Source organism: Eschscholzia californica, unplaced genomic scaffold (genome assembly GCF_041429995.1).
Source record: "Eschscholzia californica isolate CP2 unplaced genomic scaffold, dmEscCali1.0.p SCAF_4, whole genome shotgun sequence".
Classification (NCBI taxonomy): Eukaryota; Viridiplantae; Streptophyta; class Magnoliopsida; order Ranunculales; family Papaveraceae; genus Eschscholzia; species Eschscholzia californica.
The window spans coordinates 22,270,149-22,290,856 of record NW_028238461.1 but is presented as its reverse complement, the minus strand read 5'-3'; the positions used below and the strand labels follow the sequence as shown (position 1 = coordinate 22,290,856).

At 37.1% G+C, this 20,708-nt stretch overlaps 2 protein-coding genes across 2 annotated transcripts; both read left to right on the top strand.

The window, feature by feature from the left end:
* LOC147543678 (uncharacterized) lies at positions 1 to 1,206 on the top strand. The gene is made up of 3 exons (XM_086635490.1): positions 1 to 128; positions 294 to 465; positions 811 to 1,206. The coding sequence occupies exons 1-3, from the start codon at positions 1 to 3 to the stop codon at positions 1,204 to 1,206; spliced, it is 696 nt and encodes a 231-aa protein (XP_086491616.1).
* Positions 1,207 to 9,962: 8,756 nt separating this feature from the next.
* LOC147543677 (uncharacterized) lies at positions 9,963 to 13,016 on the top strand. Its single transcript, XM_086635489.1, has one exon. The coding sequence runs from the start codon at positions 9,963 to 9,965 to the stop codon at positions 13,014 to 13,016; it is 3,054 nt and encodes a 1,017-aa protein (XP_086491615.1).
* Positions 13,017 to 20,708: the final 7,692 nt, after the last annotated feature.

Genomic DNA, 20,708 nt, shown 5'->3' with positions numbered 1-20,708 from the left:
ATGGCAACAACTGGTGAAGCCACAATGAAAAGTGTTGGTCCTGCCTATGCCGAAAAACCAGAGAAGTTTAAGGGCATCGATTTTAAGCGATGGGCACAGAAGATGATGTTTTATCTAACCACTCTAGGGTTAGAAAAATATCTGACTGAAGACCAACCGGTCCTTCGAGAAGGTAGAGATATCCAACATACTTCGGTTGTAGAGGCCTGAAAACATAGTAATTTTTTATGTAAGAATTACATTCTAAATTCGTTGGATGATGGGCTTTATAATGTGTATTGTGTGATTGATAGTGCAAAAGAATTATTGAACACACTACACAATAAATATAAAGCCGAAACTGCAGGAGTGAAGAAATTTATCATTGGAAGGTTTTTGGACTTTAAAATGGTTGACTCTAAACCTGTCATAGCCCAAGTCCAAGAATTCCAGATGATTATTCAAGAACTAAAGGCCGAATCGTTGGTAACAAATGAAACCTTTCAAGTTCGAGCGATGATTGAAAAATTGCCTCCGGGTTGGAAAGACTTCAAGAATTACCTTCTTCATAAAAATGAAGATATGAGCCTTGAAGAACTCATCCTCAAACTTCGAATAGAAGAGGATAGTCGTACTGCAGAGAAGAAGACAGAGAAGTCTTCAAATGCTTCAAAAGTAAACGTCATCGAAGGGGGACCAAAACTAAAGCGGAAATGCTCGGGCCGTGAAGTGGGCTCAGGAAAGCCGACGAAGAAGAGTTTCGACGGCAATTGCTTCAACTGTGGCAAGAAGGGGCATCTTGCCAAAGATTGTCGTTCTAAAAATGACAAGATCAACAAGAGAAAGAAAGCTAAGCATCAGGCTTCTTTTGTTGAAGATGAAGATGTCGAGAACCTGCGTGCAATGGTTACTGGAATCGAAGACGTGGCTGAAAAGTTTCAATATATGAACCTGTGTGTGGTTATTTCTGAAGCTAACCTAGTTGGAAATCCGAAAGAATGGTGGATCGACACTAGGGCCACGAGGCACGTTTGTGCAAATAGAGCCATGTTATCCACTTATACCAAACTTGAAGAAGGCGAGACATTATTTATGGGAAACGCCGCAACAAGTCAAGTTCAGGGAAAAGGGAAAGTGATCCTGAAGTTCACAGCAGGAAAAGAAGTAACCCTGACGTCCTGCATGCACCAGACATTCGAAAGAATCTTGTGTCTGGATCGCTCCTAAGCAAGAACGGATTCAAACTTGTATTTGTTTCCTATAATTTTGTTTTATCCAAAAATGGAATGTATGTGGGAAAATTGTACTTATGTGGGGGGATCTTTAAATTGAATGTTGCAACTGTAACTCCAAATATTATTAATAAAGAAAAGACATTAGCTTACGTTGTTGATTCTTGTAATATTTGGCATGAGAGACTAGGTCATGTTCATTATAACTCTTTGAGAAAGTTAATGCACATGGACTTAATCCCAAAGTGTGATATTAATTCTTCGGAAAAATGTCAAACATGTGTAGAGTCTAAATTGACAAAGACTCCTTTTCATTATGTGGAAAGAAATACAGAACCATTAGAGTTAATTCACAGTGACATGTGATTTAAAAATGGTTCAGACTAGAGGGGGTAAAAAGTATTTTATTACCTTCATAGACGATAGTACAAGGTACTGTCACGTTTACTTGTGAAGAAGTAAAGATGAAGCAGTAGAGAAATTCAAAATCTATAAGGATGAAGTTGAAAATCAACATAATCGAAAAATTAAGATTTTGAGAAGTGATAGAGGCGGAGAGTATGAATCCCCTTTCGTTGAAATTTGTGGCGAAAGTGGCATCATTCATCAGACTACTGCTCCTTATACACCTCAACAAAATGGTGTAGCAGAGCGAAAAAATCGAACTCTGAAAGAGATGACGAATGCTTTATTACTCAGTTCTGGATTACCTCAGAACTTGTGGGGGGAGGCAATATTGTCGGCCAACTACTTATTAAATAAGTTACCTCACTAGAACCCCTTATGAGTTGTGGAACGGCAGAAAACCATCCTTTAAATTCATTAAAGTGTGGGGGTGTCTGGCCAAGGTCCTGGTGCCTTTACCTAAACGGGTCAAAATAGGACCAAGGACAATAGATTGTATTTTCCTTGGATATGCAGAAAACAGTAGTGCATACAGGTTTCTGGTTCACAAGTCTGATATACATATAATACAATCTTAGAATCACGGGATGCCGAATTCTTTGAAAATATATTTCCATGTAAATCTAGAACGGAGGAAAAATCTCTAAAAAGTGTCAGAAATAAAGAAAATACATAAATCTCTGAAAGAGATAAAAATCTAGTAGAAGACAAGTTCGAAGAGCCTCGAAAGAGTAGAAGGGCAAGGGTAGAAAAAACCATTGGTCCTGATTTTATAACTTATATGTTAGAAAGTGAGCCTCAGACATACAGAGAAGCTATGTCAACTCCAAAAGCTCCTTTTTGGAAAGAGGCAGTGAACAGTGAGATTGGGTCTATCATGAATAACCACACATGGGAGTTAGTAGATCTCCCGATAGGTTGCAAACCATTAGGTTGCAAATGGATCTTCAAAAGGAAATTGAAGATAGATGGATCAATCGACAAGTACAAAGCCAGACTTGTGGCTCAAGGATTCAAACAGAGAGAAGGTCTAGATTATTTTGATACTTACTCTCCTGTTACTCGAATCACATCTGTAAGATTGCTAATTGCGATAGCATCTGTCCACAATCTGGAAATACATCAAATGGATGTAAAGACAGCTTTCTTGAATGGACAACTGGAAGAAGAGATCTATATGACTCAACCAGAAGGGTTTGTGGTACCCAACCAAGAGAAGAAAGTTTGTAAATTAGTAAAGTCGCTTTATGGTTTAAAACAGGCTCCTAAGCAGTGGCACTTGAAATTTGATCAAGCAATGTTATCAAATGGGTTCAAAATAAATGAGTGTGGCAAGTGCGTCTACACTAAGGTCACTGCTAAAGGATGTGTAATCCTATGTATGTACGTAGATGACATGCTTATTACGGGAGATAATATAGATGTCATAAAAACGACTAAGCAACTGTTGTCGAAGAATTTCGACATGAAAGACTTAGGTCGAGCTGAAGTCATTCTCGGAATAAATATATCTAGAAGCTCTTCTGGGATAAAATTATCTCAGACTCACTACGTTGAGAAAATTCTAAAAAAATTTAGCAAGAATGATAAGAGTTTGGCTCGGACGCCGATAGATCCGGTCGTGCATTTGATGGAAAATCGTGGTCAAGGAGTAAACCAGCTAAGGTACTCACAGATTATCGGAAGTCTAATGTACTTGATGAATTGTACACATCCAGACATAGCCTATTCTGTTAGCAAATTGAGTAGGTTTACTAGCATTTCGAGTAAAGAACATTGGACTGATATAGTAAGGGTACTCAGGTATTTGAGACAGACTAAAGTGTATGGGCTATAGCAAATATCCAGCAGTATTAGAGGGACATGCGGATGCCAATTGCATCTCAGATACTGATTATACCAAGTCAACCAGTGGATACGTATTCACACTGGGTGGGGCTGCCATATCATGGAAATCCTCAAAGCAAACATGCATAGCTCGATCGACAATGGATTCAAAATTCATTGCTCTGGATAAAGCAGGAGAAGAGGCAGAACTGCTGCGACACTACCTGGAGGATATTCCTATATGGACTAAGTCGGTGCCTGCAATAAATATACATTGCGGTAATAAGGCAGCTATTGCAAGAGCACATAGTGAAATGTATAACGGTAAGTCACGACATATTCGTCGAAGACATAACACAGTAAAGCAATTACTCTCAGAAGGAGTCATAACAGTAGATTATGTCAAATCTAAGGATAACCTAGCGGATCCATTTACAAAAGGGTTATCTAGAGAGCTAGTAATTGCTTCATCAAGGGGAATGAGACTTTTGCCTAAAGTAAATGAGTAAAGTCATAACGGAAACCCAACCTATGTGACTGGAGATCCCAACTCACTCTTCTTTCTCTCTCCTGCTCACCTTTATCTTCTCCGACGAGGTCGCCTGCCGAAATATTTTCCGGTCGGCGACCTAAACATTAAAAAAAACTCTCTCTCTCTATTTAAGCACTCTAGCGAAGGGGTTTCCCTTCGCCGGAGTCGTTAACAGACCGATCTGGTTAACTGTAGTATATTTGGGAATGAGCAGGATCTGAATACTCATATGCAAAAGTAGGAGAACTAGCAGCAGAAGCTGCTGCTATAGATTGAGATGGGTGATGCATTTGATGGTAACTCACATAACTGTTGGAGATTAGAGGTGTAGATACATCAATACAATCAAATAAACTCAAAAGGTTCTCATCAACATACTTTCATATAATAAAGTTTCTTAAGATCTACACAATCTCATAAGCAAATCATACAAAATTTTCTCACAATAATAAACTAGATATTGAAGTTAGTTCTTACCTTAAACACAAGATTCATACTAGATATATATCTTCTTCTTCAAGTTTCTTCTACACTATTCTCCTTTTACTTTCTCTCTCTAGATTGTTCTTGAACTAGTCAAACAAAAGAACTCTCTACACCATTTTAATTAATTTCATGAGCCTTTTTTTTACCCCTTCTAGTTTGATTAAATCATTTACTCAAGCCCACATTTCATAGTAGGCCCAAACCCAAATTTGGTTTAAAAGCTCACTTTCAACAATAATGTTGTTGCTGATCAGAACCCGTGTGGTTGATCTGAGGAGTTAGTATTGATCTTGATGCATTTGCTCTATAAACATTTGAACCCACTTCAGGTTTAGGTTGGGTAGTCGTATGAGGCGAGCACCCGAGATTAGTGGGTTGTTCTTTATAACCAACTGATGTCGAAATCATGGTGGGGTGGGAGGTCGATTTGAAGAAACTTTCGTTGATTCATTCATATTTGATTGAACGGATAGATTATAAGGTTGGGTTTGATAAACAGACATGAAATACATTGGCATCTTTTGATCCATTTGATGGTGATGTTGAAGTTCTTGTTGTTGTTGATGGAGTTGTAGTTATTGATAAGAGGTTTATAGAATCCTCTCTCACCTCTAATTGACCTAAATTATTCATTCCTTTACAAATCAAAAACCCAATAAAGTTTAACCCACAAACATGAGAAATTAACAGGGATGGTTCATTGTTGGTGGAGAGGCGAGAGATTGAGATTGGGATTAGGATTAGGGTTTTATTCTCCACAAAAAGGTGAAACCTTTAAATCAATTACTTGTGGAAAAGAGTTTTCTTGTGGGATTTTGAAGAACAATAGTGAACCTTATTGTTGGGGGATTAATAGTGAAACTGCTACTGAAGTTCAAAAACAGTTTCAAAATATTTCTATGATGAGTTTAGTAGCTTGGGATTCTCATGTTTGTGGGTTAAATTTTAATGGGTTTTTTATTTGAAAAGGAATGAATAATTTAGGTCAATTAGAGATGGTGATGTGGGTTAAATTTTAATGGAGTTGTAGTTGTTGATTCAAAGGTTGATTTGAAGAGTTGACGACTCCGGCGAAGGGGGTGTTTAGAGTGAGAGAGATGTGAGGTTTTTTTTAATGTTTAGGTTGCCGGCCGGAAAATTTTCCGACCTGAGAAATATGTGAGTTGGAGAGAGAGAGAGAGGTGAGGTGGAGAAATATGTGAGGTGGAGAGATGTGAGGTGTAAGTGAGGTGAATTTTCTTTTTTGGAAATAATTTTATTTTGAAAAACACATATATAGGAAGGGTACTTATGACATTTACACAAAAAATGGGTCATATTTGAATTTATGAAAAGTAGGGGGCCATAAAGAAAATTGGTCACAAAGTAGGGGGACAAATAGGAATTAACTCAAAAAAATACTAGTCTAGATTCTTTCTCTAACATTGCACAATTCACCATAAACACTTTCTTTGGTTGTGGTTGATCATTATAAGTTATTTTGATTTTAAATAACGTATATTATCAACATATAGATCTTCTTTTATCATTTACTTAAGTGGGCCCACGTGAGTTGGGCCGTGATGGCTCTGCCCGTCATAGTGAATAAGAGCATCTCCAACTTGGGTCGATGGTGGCTGAGGCTGAGTTCAGCGCCCCACTTTAATCTTCAGCCGAACCAACAGATTGGGTCGGCTGAAGTCCCCCACATGACCGTTGGGGACACCCTAACGATCATGTTGGGGATCATCTCTGGTTGTTGGAGCAAATCCAACGACTAGAAATAGGTTCAACCACTGTAATATCTTTCTATGTCTCTCAATTTCTTTCTCTCTAACCTCTTATAATTTCTTTCTATCTTTCTCACTTAGTCCCTAATTTCGATCTTTCTATAATGGATTCCAGAGATGTTTACGAAATGTTCGACCAAAGTTATATGGAATTGTTGTCTCTTACTTCCCCGTCGCTTGAATTAAGGGATGATGATGATGAAGAAACATCTCCACACGTTCCTTCGACAATAGATGAAATTTTTGGTGATTTTTGTAGGCAACAAAACACGACTTCAACCAAGATAATTGTACGGGTGCCGTATAAACAGGATGAATATATTTTACTTACTAATTCTTTTTTAAAAAACACATTTGGTGCGGTTGTCGAAAATGGTCAGAAATATAAAGTATTTTGGCAAAAGCGGCGGAATATAATGAGCATGCGAAGAAACAACGTTCATACAGGAGTGGTAATTTCAGTGATATAAACTCTGAATGTCAAAAGCTTTATTTGTACTTTGAGGCTAGTAAATAAAATTCCAAAAAACGGGAAAAACGATTATGACTGTGTAATTTTTCAAACTTTTAATCCCTTCATTTCTATCTTTTGACTTCATAATATAAACTTAAAATAAATTTTGTTTATTTCAGTTACAAATAACGCTTTAAATGTATAAAAAAAATCATAAAGCAAAAGACTTTAGATTCTAACGTGTTTACAAAATTTTGATGACACGCAACACAGAGATGTCAAACATGCTAGGAGAGTCAACATCCGGCAAAAGAGATTCTACTACCAATCCATCGGAGGAATGACCAATTGGGCGTAAACAAGCCAAAGAAAATGCAAGAATTGGAGAAAACTCTACAAATTCTACCGCTAAAAACAAAGAAGTCGGTAGTTCTTCAAAAGCTCTGATGAAGGGATATTGAGAAAAGAGAGACGAAGAAGCACGCCGGAGAGCAACAACAATAGGTGAAGCTCTATGGGTTCAACAAGAAAACCTACGAGTACAACAACAATACAAGAACCAAAAAATGCAACATGCTAGAGATCAATATGGGGTGAACTTACTGATGATTGATGTTAGGACTCTCGACGAAGATGGTGCACGAATGCTTAAGGCAACGTGAGAAGCTTATATAGTCGGTCTTCCACAAAACCCAAGAAACTCCTTCTAGTTATCTTTAATAGTCATCATTGTTTAGTCGTATTTAAGTAGATGCAAATTTTTAATCAATTATTAGTTGTGATTAATGTTGTTTTATCGAACTGATTAAGTAAATTAAGAAATTAAAAATTCAAATTTTAGGCCTCAAGAGAGGTTGGGGTTGGAGTTGATTTTTGAGGCTGAGCTGAGGTGAGTTGAAGCCGAAAATTTTTAACTGAAAAAGTGGTTTTTAAGTGGTTTTTAGCTGAGGTGAGTTGACATTGATTCTAGAGTCGCCCTAGTTAGTGACTTATGAACTTATCGGTGCCTGCTTTGTCTTATATATTGATTTTTAAGTTCCCTCTCCCAGAGGCGAACCTATGTGAAGACCATCCTAGGCAGTGGCCCAGGCTGGTTTTTATAATTTCATGTTAAGAATGTAACAGAGTTGGGCTAGTAGCTCAGTAGTTGGGACTGTGACTTGGGCACCAGAGGAAATGAGTTCGACTCCCATGATCTGCGAAACACTTTGATTTTTTATGGCTCCTCTTTGACAATTGTTAAACACGCTCACAGTAACTACGAAAGGCGCCTCCATTAAGTCAAAGTTTTTTCTAGGAAAGAGGTGCCCTTAAACTTTGTTGGGGGCGTCTTTAGGATTACCCTTCTTGAAACTAATTCTTATTTTGCCCTTGTAATATGGGTAATTCACAAAAATGACCTCCAAATTTTATCAGCTTCTACAATAGATCCTAAAATAGGTTTTTTTTTAATTTTTTTCTTTAATAAATCATATTAAAGCCTGCCCCGGCTAGCTACAAATCCTGGTTCCAGGGGCGGCCCGGGCCCAAAGCAACCAAAGCGGTCGCTTTGGGGCCCAATCCTATTAGGGCCTCCTATTTCGATTTTTGTATGTCATTCTGAAAATAATTATTATATTTTAAACAAAAATCAAGTTGTAGCTTAGTGGTTAGGTGTTTAAAACTTGAGCAAAAAGTTAAGGGTTCAAACCCTCCTCTAAGCATTATTAAAAATTTCATTTATTTTTTCTAACATGCGTTATTGAGGGCCCCAATTTTAAATTTCGCTTGGGGCCTCTCAAATGTTAGGGACGGCCCTGCCTGGTTCCGCCCCTGCTCTCTCCAAAGGTTCGTGTTATGAGATAAGTCAACCTCCCACACATATATAACCCTTCAGTACATTTTCATTTTGACCTTAATGTAAATCTCTCATTTCAATAAGAGTTGCTAAATTAACTTAAGAGTTAACTTGAATAATATTTGTATGGTTTGAATCTCGAAAGAATTTTAATTTCACTCCATTGTCTTTTACCCACGACTAGATTTAACTTTAAGACGTTAACGCAAACTTAACACCAATACAGTTAACTTAAAACCAATAGAGTCAAGTGGGATTTATGGTCCAAAAACGTAATTAGAACATGAAAGGGAAAAAAACAGCATTTTGTCCAGGTAGTTTCAATTAATAACATAATTTCAATTATTAATATTTCGAACAAAGTTATAACGTGATGTCATTTTTGAGGAATCCCTTAAGTCGTTTTTACCACGACATATTATGAACAATCGTTATGGAATATCTTCATGCGATATGAAATGCATATAAACCTTCTTTTGTAAATATTCATATTGTATTATGAAATGTCATAATGCTATAAGAAACTCCTACTTAGTTCTTCAAATTCGAAATAAAACTGGTTTTAATCAAGAAAGACTTCCATTCTTGTTTGCAGTATGTTATGATCAGAGAATGCTACGAACCAACACGTATAGTTATTGATAATATGTTATATATGAATAGATAATAAAATCGTATTTCTGTATCAAAACTAAAAAAATAGTGACAGGAAAGCTTCAGAAGTACGAGGGGCAGTAACAATCATTCTAGCTGATATTGTGTGATTGGTTCAAATTTGATGAATTTGTTTGTCGATTTATATTATCACATCGACCATGTTTTGAATGATCCTTGAATCAAAACAACAATATTAGTAGAAATCTCATAGTTTTTCCAACACACTAGGAATTATCATGAACGTCATCTCTCCCATTGTTATTTCGAGTGGACTAAAGTCCATAAATGGAATTTCAACAAAAAAAAAAAAAAAAGTCCATAAATGGATTGGAACGAATTTAAGTTCAATGGACATCAAATTTTGTCTAGGTTTAAATTACTAACAATAGGAGAATATTAGTGTTGGTGGGATATTGTCTTTCATGTTCCCAATGGAATTCATTGGCTGAAACGGTTCCCACACTCTGGAGTCTCTCATTTAGAAGCTGCCGGTTCAGATCATCTCCCGATTTTCCTGAATAACATTACGAAGCATCCGAATAATCCAAAACCCTTCAAATTTATCAGGACGTGGATGACCCACCCAGAGTGCTCTGGCTTCATTAAGGAGAGTTGGGAGAATATAAAACACATCAAAGGTCAGCATAGCATTTAGTGGGACCTCAAAAAACTGAGCAGAAACCTTACCCGCTGGAACAAGCAGGTGTTTGGGAATATCGACAACAAGATAAAACAGATCACATCTAACATCCTTAACGCAAAAACCAAAGATGAATACAACAGAATGAGCAGCGAACTGGAAGGATTATATATTCAACAGGAGAGCATATGGAAGGAAAAGTCGCGAAACAACTTCATCGAGTTAGGAGACAAGAACACAAAATATTTTCACTCCCAAGCCATCCAACATAACAGAAACAATAAGATCAACGCCATCAAAGACAGTAAGGGGGACTGGAAAGAAGACATTAAAGAGATTCAGGAAATCTTCACCTCTCATCTCCTGCACATCAGTACCACCACCAATCCTATCATAGAGCCTGATACATTGAACCTATTCAACCCCACTATCACTGATGATCAAAACAGGGCCCTCACGGTCATACCAAACAATGAAGAGATAGACTGGGCTATCAACAATCTGAAAAAAGAAGCGGCGCCAGGTCCGGACGGTTACCCCCCGCACTTCTATCAGTCGAACTGGGATACTATTAACTCAGATATACATGCTATGGTCAAGGAATTTTTCTCTTCAGCGATCCTCCCTCCCGAAATTAACCATACCCACATCTGTCTTATACCCAAAACGGCTACACCGCAAACTCCGGCGGATTATCGACCGATCAGTTTACTCAATACTACCTATAAAATTATTACTAAACTGTTGGCAGATAGATTCAAGCAGACTCTCAACCCGGTCATATCCCCATTCCAGGCGGCTTACGTTCCAGGAAGACAGATTACGGATAACATCATCATGGGTCAGGAGATCATCCATTCCTTTAAGCAAATTAAAGGAGCAACGGGATACTTTGGACTTAAGTTAGATATGTCCAAAGCGTTCGACAGAATAGAATGGAACTATATCCTGAATATTATGAGAAAGTTAGGATACAATGAGCATTGGATCAGGATGATCCAAACCTGTATTACTACCTCTTCTATGGCAGTGCTGGTTAATGGTAGACCCGGGTCTACTTTTCGCCCTACGAGAGGAGTTAGACAAGGGGATCCACTGTCACCTTTCCTTTTCGCTTTGGCTATGGAAGGCCTTAGCCGGATGCTCATGGATAACAACAACAGGCATAATCAGGATCAGTTCAAGGGCTTCCACACCAATCACTTAGACATGGAGATATCGCACTTGCTGTTTGCTGATGACTGCATCATTTTTGGTAAAAACTCTATCGATAATGTTCACACTCTTAAAAGTATTTTGCAGGTATTTAGTGAGTCTTCTGGGCAGATGATCAACTACGCCAAATCTAATATATTCTACTCGAAGAACTCACACCCGAAGTTCAAACGACTGATCATGAGAGCACTCAAGGTAAAATATGCATCAACGTTTGAAAAATATTTGGGTTCGCAACTATTCATCGGTCCTCAAAAAACCACGGTGTTTAAAGACATCCTGGATAAAATTAAAAAGAAGCTCAATAAATGGAATCACAACTTCCTATCGTTAGCTGGTCGCACGGTTGTAATCTCAACCATAGCGGCGGCTGTACCCCGATATCAGATGCAATGCTTTGCCATCCCCAAGGGGATTTGCAAAAGCATCAAGGCCGCCCAGCGGGACTTCTGGTGGGGTAAGACTAAAGGTATTCGCACTAAGGCTTGGCCTCATATATGTACTTCCAAAAAAGAAGGGGGACTGGGCATCCACTTGCCAGAACTAGATAACACAGCGCTCCTCTCGAAAATGGCTTGGAGGCTGAGAAATAATCCGGAAGCCATCTGGGCTAAACTCCTCAAAAGCAAATATTACCCGAACAAAGATACCCGAGGTCCGGCTAAAGCGCATCACTCCTGGACCTGGAAAAATATAAGGAAACACTTCGGTTTGGTTGAAGAGCAAGCTATATGGGAAGTTCACTCAGGTAGGGATATAAACATCTGGACGGATAAATGGATCCCTGAAAAAGAAACTTATATCGTGAATAATAACAACTCCAATTTAACTAAAGTTTCACAGCTCATAAGCAACAATCAATGGGATTTAGAGATCCTGAAAGAGAACTTCGATGAAAATACCCAGAACCTCATAAAGTCGATTCCAGTGGACTCTGAAGGTCAAGATCAATTAAAGTGGCAACTCTCCAAATCAGGTAAATTTACAGTCTCGTCAATGTATCAGCACTTAAGCTCTAGGAATATTGAACACAGCTCCAATCTAAAGAACTGGAATTTTATATGGTCATTGCCAGTGGTGCCACGCATTCAGTACTTTATCTGGAAAACGTGTACCAAGGCTCTCCCAGTCAGAGCCAGAATAGGGAAATATATCGATAAGATCGAAACTTGCCCGAACTGTAGCGAAGTAGAATCTATTGAACATGCCCTATTACACTGTGATATAGCGAGAAATATATGGTTCTACTATAACATCAAAACCGATAACATTGCCTCTATCGAAGAATGGATTTTCTCGTGGGAAAAGCAGGCCGAACACTGTCATACTAGTAACAATATACACTATGCTACTATCCTCTGGATCCTGTGGAAAACGCGGTGTGACCACTACTTTCAGCATGAAATCAATGACATCCCAAAAATTATCCACATGATACAAAACTATCCGAATAAGAACACAACCCCGAAACGGAAGAAGGATAAAACTAGAGAAAAATGGCAGCCACCGGAACAGAATACTATCAAGATTAACGTCGATGCATCCTTTCTCAACATCTCTTCAACGGTCGGGCTCAGTATGATAGCTCATGATAGCGGGGCCAAATTTATTGAAGCTCAGATCAAGTCCACTAGAGCCAAGAATAGTGAAGAAGGTGAAGCTCAGGCTATCCTGCTTGGGATTGAATGGGCAGCAAATAAGCATTTCAGCTCGATTATCATTGAAAGTGATAACGACAATCTGATAAAGCATCTACGCAACAGTCGACACTCCATACAATGGCAATCGATGATTCACATCACGAAAATCAAAGAGAAAAGCAAAGCGTTCGAGGCTATCCAATTTCACCACGTTAACAGGGCAGCCAACTCCCATGCAGACTCACTGGCAAAATGGTCAAGAAAGTATAGCCGTACTAAAATTTGGCACAATATCCCTTATTTTCTCGTTCAGATGTATTGTAAGAACTCCTTAATTCATTAATGCAATGGATTTTCAACAAAAAAAAAAAAAATTCATGTGTTCCTGACATGAGAAAAGAAATTAAACAGATTATGAATTTAAAATAATTTAATTTTGTCATTTTCTTTTTTGTTAAGGAATTTTGTCATTTTCTTGTTCTACTATTTAGAAATAAAATATTATTGCTAAAAATTTTGCCATATTTTTCTCTCACACCTCATAGAATACTAATTTTTTATATCACAAATCTGAAGTTACGTTTTTTTATTTGATAATCTCAAGTTAAATTTTGATATTATATGAACATAAATAAAAATGGCCACGAGACCTCACATGATCCTTTTTGCCATTCCAGTGTAGGAGTGGGAATAGATCAGGTTCAGGCAGGTCGGATTTTAAACATCATTCATCGGATTGGACTGGGTCGGTCAAGTTTTGGAAATTTATGTACATTCGGACTCTCAAGTTTAATCAAACGGGTTATTTTAAAAAGGTCAGCGCTTTGGAGAAAGCTAAATAGTTTCCGGGGTGTGAAGACTTGGTCAAAAATTGGTCAATTTTGTTTCACAATTTTATTTAGGGGGAAAGCAAAATAGCTTCTCCACCTCAGATCTCTCTCTCTCCACTTCACTTCTCTCCCTCCACCTCATCTTCTCTCTCCACCTCATCTTCTCTCTCTCTTTTCCGATAGGTCGCCGGCCTGAAAATTTTCCGGCCAGCGACCATGAAAAAAAAAAAACAATTTTTCACTCACTCTCTCTAGAAACTCCGGCGAAGGGGTTTCCCTTCGCCGGAGTTCCGGTCTGTTGAAGAACATACCGATCGGAGAAGAGAGAGAGAAGATGAGGTGGAGAGAGAAGATGAGGTGGAGGGAGGTGAGGGGGAGAGTTTCTTATATTGAACCATATTCCCCATAAAATGTGTTTCCCCGGAAACTTTTCAAAATTTTGCATATTCCCTTTAAAATTTCACACCCCAAACTATTTAGCTTTCCCCAAAGCGCTGGCCTTTTAAAAATCTTAGTGTCCAAAACCTGTCCAAACCCGTCAAGTCTTTCGAGTTTCTCGAGTATTAGGCGGTCGGGTATCAGATTTTCGCCAAGGAATAAAATTTCGAAAAATTTCGGTCGAAGTGACCAAAATATTTTTATTTATATGCTTAATAAAATTTCCCTCAAAACTGAAATTTAATTAAGTTTCTCTTAACAATGCCTTGTCAAAGAAATAAATTTTGAAATATTTCCGTCGAAATCAATGGTTTCCACTAGTCAAGAAAATGGCACTTTGGGCACAAATATATAAAACACAATGGTGTTTTTTGATGTGGACCGTTGCTTTATCTCTTGGATATTCACGTTCGTCTGATTATCATGTGTAGATTTTTAATCAAACGGTTGAAGTTCATTGAAAATTAAGTTATTTAACCTGCTGTTCATGTGTCGCGAAATTAGACGAGAAGTCACAAACTCATCTTAACTTCCCCCAATTTCTCTCCGTTTATTCTCTCCCTCAAAACTCATTATCCCACGTTTTCCTTATCAGATAGTTTTTTGAAAGAAAAAAAGATAAGTAGTTAAATCAACTGTTAAACTCCCCTATCCTGTATAAACAAAAAAAAAATCCCACCAATTTTTCTTTCTACTCCCACTAATCTCTGTGCTCCCACTACTAATACAGTTTAAATTTATTAAAAAAAATTAATTTAACTGCTTTCTGGATATAACTACTACTCTCGCACTATATAACTTACCGATTATGAGTATTTTTCTTTTGGGTTGTCTCTCATTTCATTTTTTTTCTTAGTTGTTTGGTTTTTTTAGGCTCTCATATTTGTTTTCTTGACAAGTTGTTAAACATATTTTAGGTTTAAGTTAATCTTCACATGTAAATCATTTCTAGAAGGATAAAGTGGTGGCTCACAATTTTTAAACATATCAAGAGTGGTGCGATTCTTATTTGAATGTTTAAGTGTGGATTCCTATTTGAATGTTTAATTTAGGTGGTGTTCTTTCCTCTCTTTTTCTTTATGTACATGTACATGTACGCTAACCTTCAAGATTTATTTTGGTTTGGATTGGTGATTAATATTTATCTTTTTATATTTTTATACGAGAATGACAATTAATTGACAACCAAGTCAGAGAAAAATGAAGAAAAAGAAATTGGAAGATTGACAACCAAGTCAAAGGAAAATAAAGAAAAAGAACTGGAAGATCCGTTGTTGTTTTCTGTTTTACTTTTTTTTGCTTTTTTTTTCTGTTCTATTTCATTTACCATTCTTTTTTTATTTTGTTAGTTTGCAATTCATATTATCTTCTCTTTATTTTCTCTTTGTTGTAATATCCATGAAGTTTGAATGGTGTAATTATCTGATCATCTATTGTCATTTCTCTAAAACTCATTCACATAATCTTATAAATATCTAATCTAATTTCTATTTCATATCAAAGTTAATAGTGCATTTAATACTAATGAGCCGGTTAAAAGTTAATAGTGCACTTAATACCATTTTTTTTAACGTTTGTACTATATTTTTTTTAATTAAATTAAGATAATTCTTTTTCATAATCCTAATGCAAGTTATACATTTCCTTTAACAACTAGGTGTCCACCGCGTCCTACGGACGCGGTAGATCTCTTTTGGCTAACGCCTTCATGTATGAGCCAACCTAAAATATATGACCTTGCTACACATCGATTTGGTTGAGTATGTCTTAGGGGTGTGTTTATACTGGGATCATGCATAACCTAGACGTGTATGTGTCGCGATACATACATGTCTAGGTTATGCATGATCCCAGTATACACGCACCACAAAAGCATACTCTACACAATTGATGAGTAGCAAGGTCATATATTTTAGGTTGGCTCATACATGAAGGTGTTAGCCAAAAGGGATCTACCGCGTCTTACGGACGCGGTGGACACCTAGTATATATATACTAAAAAAATATCAAAATACATTTAGTATCTACAAATTTATTAATCTATTTTACACGCCCTTTAACTAGTCATCACCATATTTCACTTGGTCACAACCACTACAACCATCACATATACATGATCCACATAGGTATTATTGGGTAAATAGACGACATAACAAAGGGGGTTACGTCAGAAAAATATTAATAGGTTGGCTGGGGTGAGATGCTGGGTAGAACTTCAAAACCCGAGCCCGAGTCCGACCCGTTTAACTAGGTCGGGCTTAACCCACCTTCGTGTTTCAGGTGCCCATTTCGGTATGTTATAATATATGTATAGTACTAACATATGATGTTTTATCTAGTGATTTATATTGGGGATCTACATTTAGTATTCAAATTCAACCAAAACAATTAGATCCAAAGGCAGTTTGGTGATTGAACTAAAAGTTATTCGGATTGGTTCGGAACTAAAAGGTCATAACCGAAAGGCTTGATTTGGTGTATACATATATGATTTTTTGTTTGTCTGACTAGTGTATAAAGATGGTTGTGATAAATGGGAGAAATTAAATTTTTTAGTCAGTACGTAGAAACACATCAAACTTTTCCAAATAATATATCATTAATCAAAGAACAAAAAAAGTATCATATAATAAAAAAAATCCTAGTTTTTGAAGTTAAATTTTTTGTTGAAGTATTAACCCTATGGTCCGATTATCTAACCAAACCAAACCGTTCAGGTATAATTTGGTTCGGTAACGGAACCAAAAAACGAATGGACGGATTCGGATTAAATTGTCCAACCACCGAATTCTTCGGTTGGCTTGCGGATAGGGCTAAAAGGTCGGTAACTGAACCGCCGTACAACCTAAGTAATATTGGTGGGAGAAAAACATGTTAAGATAACGAGGGCTTACTTGTATTAATAATCCTAGTCCTTAATTTAATTAAAAAAACCAGAGGTGTCTAGTGGTTGGTTGTCGACAATTTTGACTCGAGCCTAAGTCAAACCAATTAATGACGTTTTGACTAAATCATTAATTGAAGTCGATCGATCAAAAGACCAAGCAACTTGATGAACATGGTTTGGTTTGGTTCAGCTGATTCGGTCCATAGGTTCAACGGAACCCAAACTAAGCTAAACGTGAGAAAATCTAAAAAAACGAGATGTTTTTAACTTTAAGACTTTATGAAAACACATGACATTTACTTTTCTTCTCTGTTAATTTAGCTCCATTTGTTGTTATATTTGTATTGTTTGAGTTGATCTATATAGTATTAATGATCTTGAGTTTTGATCTTTCACACTTGATTATTTAGGTATTGGTTTTTGAGTAAGGAGAAAAAAATATGTTCTTTCTTGGAGATTTTTTATTTCTAATTTGAATATTCAAGCAAGCGGATTTTCGAAAGTCGAAGAAAACTTCAGTGATTTCTTTAAGATGTCTTATCAAGTGAGTGGTGGATTTTCAACAAAAAAAAAAAGTGAGTGGTGGATCAAGATTTGGGAATGATATTTCGTTTTAGGGAACTATTATAAAACAATACACGAGTGAACTTGAATTCTACGAATTTTCTACACTATTTCTATTTAAACCATGTTTTTTTTATATAGACTTCTAAAGTAAGAATGTTTATTCAGAATAGGATTCCTAAAAAGACCAGAAATAGATTTAGTAAAGCTCCTTTTAAATTTAGATTCCCATGTTGGAGTTAATCCCATCAAGGATTTCCCTAAATGTGGTCGGCCTGGAGTCCCATTAATAATGGGACTCTGATGGGGTCAACCCATGCTTTGGTCAGGCCACATAGTGTCACTTTAGCATAGCCAGGGCATTTGGCTCGGCAATGTGCTATATTGCCCCGGCTCTTAGCTGGACCCTTTGGATACTTTTTCGTCGGATCTTATCCGTGCTATTTATCTTATTCCTTCTTGTCAGATCTTCTGATCGAGTCGACACTCTTTTATACAATCTGTTGTAGGATCTGACCGTCGTTAGTCGCGACTCATCTGAATGAGTCACAGATCGTAGTCCAATTGTATCTAAACATTACAATCCCTAAAAGGAGTGGACTTGATGATCTCCATCATTAGTCTTATTCGACAAATAGATCACATTGCTTCCTTGATTGAAGGGCATCTCCTTCACCTTGAACTCTGCTCTGGCTTCAAGGCAAACTAGTTCACCCCTTGTGAGAGCTCTGCTCTATATTTGCGAAAATCAGCTCCACACCTAATGCGAAAATGGTATCTATGTCTCCGTAACTAGGGACAGATCCAGGATTTCCACTTAGCCGGTGCGAAATTATATGTCCACCTAGTTTTTTTTTCAAACACGATAATTAGCAAAATACTTATATTTGATTAGACGAATAAGAAGAAGAAGTAGTAGTAGTAGAAGAGAAGCGATTTTGGTGTAGTTTGAGATGAAAAAATAAAAGATATATATATATATATATATATATATATATATATAGGTAAAGAATTGAATTATGTAGTTAGATAGTATGGTAGTTGAATTGAAGTTTATAAGGTTTCGGGTAGATGAATTAAAGTTTATGGGATTTAGGGTAGTTGAATTGAAGGTTATTGAGTTTAGGACTGTCGAATTGCATTTTATAGAATTTAAGTAGTTCAATTGTCCACCACTCTTTGTTACAGTAATTGGACCCTCCCTCTTAAGCACATGGTTATCACTATCATTGTGAATTTGCTTATTAGATTTCCAAGAAGGAAGTTCACTCCAATGGCAAGGAGAGCCCATGGAATCCATGAAAAACCAGGGCCGACCCTAAGATGCAAGCAAGCAAACCTTACTTTAGGACCCCAGTGCCAAAGGGCCTCACGTGAAGCCTAAAAAAAAATAGTTAAGGGGCGCCATTTATTTTATATGTATACCAAAGAGGCAAAGATTACCTAAGGCAACAAGTAATTTATTTTAGCTTGATTGGTAGCAAACTTGTAAGAGAGACCAAACAACCAAGGTTCAATTCAAGCATTACTTCGACTACTGCCAGGGGCGTGTTTGAGGGGGTGCGACCGGTGCGGTCGCACCGGCCCCGCTCAAATTACGACATTTTTGCTTTGTCCGAAGGGCCCCTAAATTCTGAACCAAGTCTAATAGCTAGACAATGTAAAATAATTCAAAAAAAATGAGTAGCTTAGTTGGTAAGCAGTTTACAAAATAAACAAGAGGTCACAAGTCAAAACTCTCTCCTTTCCCTTTCTTTTTTTGTTTATTTCTCGAACTATTAGGAATAACAACACCAACTATTAATAGTAGAAAATCAAAGTAGATTTAGGTTTGTTTGTTCCACTAGAATTAGGTTAGTTTATATAGTTAAAGACTAATCGTAAAGTGTAATACTTGTTCTTTCATTCATAGAATAAGTTTACTTCGATGCATGTGTTCTTGTTTAAATAAATTTTTCAGAACAAAAAATACACAACTTAGATTCATATGAGGAAAGAAAATGTTTTCTAACGTAGTCCATTTTGATTTTTGCTAAATGTGTTACATTTGAAATAGAAATTTACGCTTTAATGTTACCGGAGAGAGGGCCCCCAATTTTTTTTCCGCACCGGGCCCCCGAATTCTCAGCCACGTCACTGACTACCGCCATTACTAAACTTCAACACCACAACCACCACCATTAAATTGCATTTCTTTTAAATTGCTTTTGTCTACACTCCTACCACCAACACCAAGATTACTAAGCCTCTACCCATGTACCTCCACTACCACCACCACTGCTAAACTTCAACACCCAAACCACCATCAATACTAAACCTCCACCACAACAACCACCATAAGCACCAAAAAAAGGTACAAATTTCTTTGCGCTATTTTCTTTGAAAATCGTTTTTTAATTTTTTTTTTTTCGGTTTAAAAAAGAAAGGAAACTGAACAAGCTACTGTCTTGACAAGTTCCTTGTTGAACCACTTGATCGGAAAATCGACTAAGGACCGACGAGGGCTCTCTCCGAACCATACCGTTTTCTGAGTAAATCAATTAGATTATTCGATTCAGACTACAAGTTATGAACACAAGTTTCATGTTTAAACCTGACATTATGTGCAAGAAAAATGTAGAAAGTTCTAATATACAAATCTTTTTCTTGTGAAACGCATGGGAACACATTCTTAAAACTCGCTTCGGGTCTCTAAAATCTCAGGGTCGGCCCTGTGAAAAACGTATGCAAAATTAAATATTGATATATTTTTTCGAGATCTCAAAGAAAAACTGATAGAACCAAAATATAATAGAAAGTGACACACGTGATGCATAAACACAAATGTAAAACATGAAACGATAGACTCTTACGTAGTTGTTTCAAACTATTATCTAATTATTAGACATGGGTCAACAGTTGGTAGCCCAAGTGGTCCCAAGGTGTTGACATAAACTCCAGAAAGCCCTGGAGGTCCCAGGTTCGAATCCTAGAGAAGGTGGAACCTTTGGTTATTTGAATTGGAATTATTAGGGTGTAAATAATGTTGTTGGGCTTTAGGCCATGTCTAGTTGGGCTATAGGCCCGGTCTTGTTAGTGTTTGAGTGGCCGGTTATCAAGCTGATCACATCTATGATGTATCAAGTGCCAAATATAACGACATACGTAGATCGTAGTCGACTTCCAAAAAAAAAAAAAAAAAAGATTTATTAGACATGGGAAATTTTATTGGGCACCCCAAAGTGTTGTATGACTGTGCTTTACAGTCCTTATAGATCTAAACTGCAAACGGTTCAACATTGGAGCCCTTATATGTACACGGGTCGAGAAAACGAAT